This window comes from Sceloporus undulatus, chromosome 7 (genome assembly GCF_019175285.1).
Source record: "Sceloporus undulatus isolate JIND9_A2432 ecotype Alabama chromosome 7, SceUnd_v1.1, whole genome shotgun sequence".
Classification (NCBI taxonomy): Eukaryota; Metazoa; Chordata; class Lepidosauria; order Squamata; family Phrynosomatidae; genus Sceloporus; species Sceloporus undulatus.
In genome coordinates this window covers 9,451,110-9,458,037 of record NC_056528.1, presented here as the reverse complement: position 1 = coordinate 9,458,037, position 6,928 = coordinate 9,451,110, and the positions used below count along the sequence as shown (strand labels likewise).

Sequence of the window (6,928 nt, the reverse complement as noted above, 5' to 3'; positions counted from 1 at the left end):
TTCATGCATGCAAGCAATGCCTCGATGCTGCAGACGCTAAATAATAAGGATCAGTCTGTTAATGTTCTCTGTGAGTCGAAAGGATGAATTTATAGTTCCATACAAAGATCCAGGCCTCTTTCTTTTTCTCTTCCACCCCAGAAAGACATCTAGCAACCTCTCGGGGCATATGCTTCAAGACTTATATATATAATTTTGTGCCAAGGCTGCAAATGATCAAGGAAGCACTACACTTGTACAGATCAATATATACATATTTATAAAGCATGTTTTTATAAAACATTGGCGGCATTTCTTTTACAGCTGGCAGGAAAGTCCCTCTTTTCCCAGTCTCTGGGAAAAAAGGCTGGCTATGTAGAGCCGGTGCGCTGGGCTCTTTTCTCACAAGGTTCGGCGGGCTTCTCAATCATCTTCCGAGCGCCAGGAAATGGGTTCTTTGGGCTTGCTGCCTGCAGAAACCGGAATGAAAAAGACACATAAGAAACATATACAGTGCTTCCTCGGGTTACGAAATTAATTCGTTCCGCGGCCGCTTTCGTAACCCGAAAAGCCTTCGTAAGCCAAAATGCCATAGGCGCTAATGGGGAAAAGCCGCGATTCCGTGCGAAAAAGCCGAAAAAAGCACCAAAATTTTTTTCGTAACCCGAAAAAACATTCGTAACCCGGAACAATTATTTCCTATGGGATTTTTTCGTATCCCGGAAATTTCGTAACCTGGGTATTTCGTATCCCGAGGTACCACTGTATTCTGCTTTATGTCATAGGAGCTCAGAGTGGTCTCCAAGTAAAACCAATTCTTGTTGCTGTTGTGCGCCGTCAAGTGATTTCTGAGTTATGGTGACCGTAAGATGATCCTGCCATAGGGTTTCCTTGACCAGGTTTGTTTGTGGGGGGCAACGTTGTGCGAACCACACTCTGCTGCCAAACCGATCCATTGATTTGGATCGCAAAGCGATTTATTTGTAAGTGGGAATGAGGCCAAGATCTCTCTACATACAGATCTCTGGGCTGCCCATCCAACCTGGCAGATCAATTGTGCCACCTGTTTGTGATGTATATCTTTGGACACATTGCTGGCTGCTCCAATCTCTGCCTCTGTTAGCTGTGCCTCGGTGTGCCGCATATTCACTGCCTGAGAAGCTGGAATCTTTGGCGAATGCCAAACGCTGGTGCGCATGACATGCCAGCAATCACAATCCTTTTCTCCATCTCCTTCCCAGTATTCGCCATTCGTCCCTCTTTCCCCCAGAACTTACAATCCAGAACGGGCATTTTCTTACCTTCCCGTCTCTGAATTTCTGTGTGCAGGAATGACATGGAGAAATCCTATTCCTCTTCTCTTCTAAATGATTCTAGGGTAAAAACAGCAGGACAAAAGGTGGCTCTTTTGATGTGCATGCCAACAAATACGAAATTAAAAACAATAGAAATGAACCAGCATTTCAATGCACAATTGTAGCCACTTTGGCTCCCTTGGTCTGTCACATCTGCCCTCCTCTTTTTAAAAGCCGTGCCCCTCTTTTCACATCCAAAGCAGCCCATCTTACCTTGTGGTGCTTAAGAGCCCGGTTCAGTCGCCTCTCTTGGGTCAGCTGCAGTTTCGTCCTCTCCAGGGCTTCTTTCAGCAAAGCCTTCTCTTCGCTTTCCTGGTAGACCCGGTCCCCCAGTTTGGCAATCTCAGACTGGCAGGCTTGCAGCGTCTCCTTGTTGGCCCTGTGTGGTTCAAAACAGAAGATTGCCAGGTGTTGGCGTCATGCAAGATACGTTTTTAGAAACTGGAGTATCTCCTCTTGAAATTTGAGAGGAACAAGCCTTGCACATTAGTCCACGTATCTTTCCAGTTTGGGACGTATACGGCCAGGAAAATGCGCATGTTATGCCACATCTTGGCCTTTATAATAACTCTTCTGCCTACTCACTTATGGGCACACCTTATTTAAAGCAAAAACAGGGGCCACCATATTACTCAGTCTCACCTGGTTTCAGGTGAACAGGTTAGGGGCTATGTAGAGAGACCTTTGGGACTCACTGAAAGAAAGATGTTGGCATCATGAGCTTTCCGAGGCTTCAGTCTACTTCCTCAGATGCATTTAGAGCCAATAATAATAATAATAATAATAATAATAATAATAATAATAAGTAGAGAGACCTTGTAGTTCTTTGAGACTGACTGAAAGAAAGAAGTTGGCACCATGAACTTTCCTAGACAACAACAACAACAACAACAGTAACCAAATGCATCTAAGGAAGTAGACTTAAGTCTAGGAAAGCCCATGCTGCCAACTTCCTTATTTCAGTTAGTCTCAAAGGTGCTACAAGATCTTTTTCTCTCTCTCTATTATTATTATTGTTGTTGTTGTTGTTGTTGTTGTCTAGGAAAGCTCATGCTGCCAACTTCTTTCTTTCATTGAGTCTCAAAGGCGCGACAAGATCTCTCTCCATACTGATTCTACAGACTAACACGGCTATATCTTTGAATAACAATAGTAACCAAATGCATCTGAGGAAATAGACATCCAAGCTCACCTTACCACCAATGTTTTAGCATCGCCCTCTTTGCAGAAATGGAAGAGGCCTGGGGAAGCTCTTACCCCAAACATCCTTCCCAAAATAGCCCTTGGTGCTTGCCCTCCTCCAAACCCTGGCTCCATACCTGAGCTTCCCGAGGTCTTTCTCATACTCCTTCAGCAGCGACTCCTTCCTTTCGAGGCGACTCTTCAGTTGGGTCACTTTTTCGGAGAGGAGCCGGAGGTCTTTTTGCCGCAGCGTCTTGACGCGTTCCCGTTCGTCGTGGGGGAGGTACATGACCGTCTGCATGCCCACCAGCTCCTTCACGTCGACCAGGCGGGCGAGATCTTGGATCGCAGCAAAGTACTGGGGAGCCAAGAACAGGGAGTCAACCACTGTCTTGCTTGCAGCGACTCGGTTTTCTCAATGGAGTACTGCTGTTATTTTGTATGGATGCTGAATTTGCAAAACTAAGCTAACTCCACCTTGTAAGTTTTTATTTTCTTTCACTAGACACAATCTCAGCACCAAAATGCTGGACTACAGTATAACCATGTATAACCAATGTTTTCTCATACAAATGTTCAGGGCTGACTGCCACCTTATGTTTTAGATTCACTCCTCCTCCGTCGCCTATTTTTATTCTGCCCACTCCTCAAACTGACTTGTGTCAGGAGCTTCAGTTCAAAACGGCGTTGTGAAAAACTGAGAAACGCAAGATGCGATGTGCCACGACAAGAGAAAGCAGCCAGAAACACCTTCATGTTATCCGTTATTTAGTTCACTTATATCCTGCTTTTCCTCTGGTCCAAGTACATTAAAACATCCTCCCATTTACTTACCATGTTCTCACTAAGGTCCAGAGCATCCGCCATTTCCAGCTTGGAAGTCCGCTCTATGGTCACGTTTGGATCGACGCTGGATGTGCTCCTCTGAAGCTGAAACAAGCAAGCAAACAAACAAACAAACCAAAGGATGTAAAATATAAGGAATATATTACTGCAAGTAGTGAAAATCAAGAAGCTATTAGTAAATAAATTCATTTCACTTGGACAGGTTTTCTAAAGGAAAGCCAGACTGCTAGAGAGAGTCCCATTTATCTTCAGGGGCAGCTGTGTTGGCCATTTAACAAATACACAGAAAAAACCCATCAGGGATACCTTTATTGGCCGACCGAAATGCACAATATACGTGTTGCAAGCTTTCAAATCTCCATGGGATTCTTCATCATCAGGCAAGATGCTACAAACCAAACAGGACCAAAAATTATCTTGCCCGACGAAGATGCCCATGGAGCTTCAAAAGCTTGCAATAAGTATACTGTGCATTTCGGTCGGCCAATAAATGTATCACTGATGGATTCCCATTTACCTTGTTAGCCTCCGTTGCTGTCATTTCGCCCATCCCTTCTTCTTTCTCCGTTTTCCGCTCTCTCTTCTCCACGGGGCTTTTCTTGACCACTATCAGGGGCTCTGAAGCTCTGTCTTCAAAATGTAAGAGAAGAACAGAAAGGTCTGTACAGCTGCATGTTCACGATTCCTCCTCAACATCTCAGAAAATCCCAGGAGTCTCATGTGGGAAAGAGCGGGAAGGCAATGAAGGCGCATCAAAGGAATGGAGAAGTCAATGGCAACAGAGGAGAGTCCAAGCCGAAATCTCCATTCTGCTTTGGGGCTTTCTAAGGATCAGATGGTTTCTTGGAGGGCTCCACATTTAACTTCAGCATGAGATGGTTTGGGGGAAATGCAACCTCTGCGCTGCATGCAACTCCAAGGCTTTTTTCATGATCCCTGAAACCACCAGACCCTCCATTTTTACATTGCGTTCATGCAAACGTTTTAAACGTTTCTCTCATGTAAAAATAGGCATTTCGTTCATCAGAACAATTCAAGAGAACTGCCCCCGCAAGCTTTCTAGTGAACGCTCTGGCTCTCACCCAAAGGACAAGCCTTTTCTAGCATCCTGATTCTTTGTCGCAATTCGGCCAAGGCGTCTTTTTGGCGATGGATGATTTCGTCGTGCCTGGAGCCCTTGCATCGTGCCCCGACCCCGGCCAAGTCCAAGGCTGGTCCCTGGAGAAAATACAAAACCAAACAAAATAAGCTGATATAAGAGAATTGATCTCTGCAGAGTAACACGGGGGGAAGGAACTCCTCTGGAAAATGCCATGTTCCCAAAAGTGCCACATGAAGGAGCCAAAGGCCATTCAAGACAAAGGCCAGCAGCTCTGTTGCATCAGAAGGCCTTGACAGTGTCCCATCTCAGACATTGCTCTTACTATAAGAAGCACAGGATCAAACTAGACACTGCTGTTAGTACGCTGTGTAAATTTACAGCGCTTCATAAATAAAGGTTAATAATAATAATAATAATAATAATAATAATACAAAGTGACAACCGACTTTCTCTGGAGCTGCTTGTCTCGACAATTCGCCTCGCAAACCAAACCCTTGTTTGCCTTCCAAGAACCAATCGCAAAGCAAAACAGCTATCTTTGCAAGGTGCGTTGCCGAGGAAAAGCACTGCCGGGAGAAAGAGACGTCTTTCTTCACTTGTTGGGTATATAACACATATTTCTAAATATTTCGGTTTGACTCTGAGAAGGACAACCAAATATCACCTTGCCGTTGCAGCAAACGGTATTACATGTGCATGTTGTGATCCTATCCGTGTTGGTTTCATTTGCATGTTTTGTCAGTCTGTTTTGGAACTGCACCCAAAGGACCTTGCACTACTGGAACTATAGTTGTTCTCTTTTCCCAGAGACCCATCATCACCTCCTTCTTCTTCTCCTTCATTTCTGGCCTGCCTTTTCCCCCAAAATGGGTCTCGAGGTGGCTTTAAAGATGGCTCTCTCATCTCTGTTTAGCCTTCTCTCCATGCTGAACATACCCAGGCAAAACATCAGGACTCTTCTAGAGCATTGCCGCGTAGCCTGGAAGACCCACAAAAAACTATGGATGCCGGCCATGAAAGCCTTCGACTTCGCATACCCAGCTCCCTCTGCTTTGATTTCTAGACCCTTTACCATCTGACTGGCCATCGTCTTGCCATGTCCAAAACTGGACACAGAAGTCCAGGTGAGGCCAAAGCAGAACAGAGCCATGCTTGCCAAGCGTTGCATTGCATATCATTGCATTGCGTTCCCCCTGGGCATGTGCGTCTGTCAATGCGTGAGCCAGAATACATCAATTGTCAATTTGTCCTGGGGGAATATTCCATCCTGGTCCAAAAAGCTGAACAGCCGCAGGACATTGGAGGCTTCTGGAAATGGTCCAGGAAAGCCTTTGAAAAAATCCACTGCCCTGGGACTTTGAATCAATATGTGACAAAGATACTTAATATATATCTTTTCCTTACTTGGGATCGCTTTGGAGGCTTGCAAAGAAAAGGGAAAAGGCGGAACATCGCCGTTGCTTCCTCCCAAAAGCCGCCTCGCCTGCCTGAATGAGGAATTCTAGTAATGAGACTTTAGATTTAAAACAATGAAGGGACTTATGTTTAAAACAGTAAACAAAAACAAGATCAAAAATTGACCAAATACTGTATATACTCATGGATAAGTCTAGAAAGCTTAGTCAAAAAATTGCTCCCAAAAAGCTGGGTCGACTTATCCATGGGTCAATCTAAACATTGTATTTTAACTCTTAGTCCTTCCCAGGAGCAACCGAAAGAAGCACCAAAGTCTTTCTTTGGTGCTTCCCCTCAAAGGAGGAATCAGGATTAGAAGGAGCTGAATAAGACATTTATGTATGAAGACAGTAAACTTCATCCATTACATCCTTTGTCCATACCCTTAAGTTTTATCCTTATCCACGAGTCGCGTCAAAACCCATAATTCTGGCCCCAAAACTTCGTCTCAAGTTAAACATGACTTAAAGTCGAGTGCATACGGTCGTTTGGTCAATGAGAAAAAAGAGCAATTCGGGGATTTTGGAGGAATTGAGGGCTACATCTGGTTCAAATGAATGTTTGTTGTTGTTAACTGATACCAAATTGACTTGGACTTACGGCTCACCCAGCGAATGAGAGCCCTCCAAGACTCATGGCTATGAACCGGCCTGCTTCGGGTAAATGAATGGCTGCTGACGTAAAACGACATTTTATAACCGTGGGACCGTTCAACAGCATTAAGCATAATGTAACACAAGTCAAATTCATCCATTCTTTTGGAGGCAGACAAGCCATCAGCATCAGCTATATAGCAAGATCCTTTGGGGACCACTTGCCTTTCTGGCTGCAGAAGGTTCATCCGGTGAAGGGACCGGCGTCTGCGTTCCCTTGTGCTCCAGATCTTTCTCTGGCTCTTCAGCTTTTTCCTTGCTCTTCTTTGTCACCTCTTTCAGTTTCTCTCTGCTGTTCCTGCATTCCCACCATCCCAACAAAAGATAATTATAGATAGATAGATAGATAGATAGAT

General features: G+C 44.7%; 1 protein-coding gene across 1 annotated transcript; it reads right to left on the bottom strand.

Moving 5' to 3' along the window:
* Window positions 1-59: 59 nt before the first annotated feature.
* On the bottom strand, window positions 60-6,923 carry LOC121936419 (forkhead-associated domain-containing protein 1-like; the record flags this gene model as incomplete). Its single annotated transcript, XM_042478648.1, has 8 exons — window positions 60-458; window positions 1,281-1,352; window positions 1,548-1,713; window positions 2,654-2,874; window positions 3,351-3,446; window positions 3,880-3,992; window positions 4,445-4,580; window positions 6,738-6,923. Coding segments are annotated over 8 exons (1,098 nt in total), but the record flags the coding sequence as incomplete, so codon positions are not given.
* Window positions 6,924-6,928: the final 5 nt, after the last annotated feature.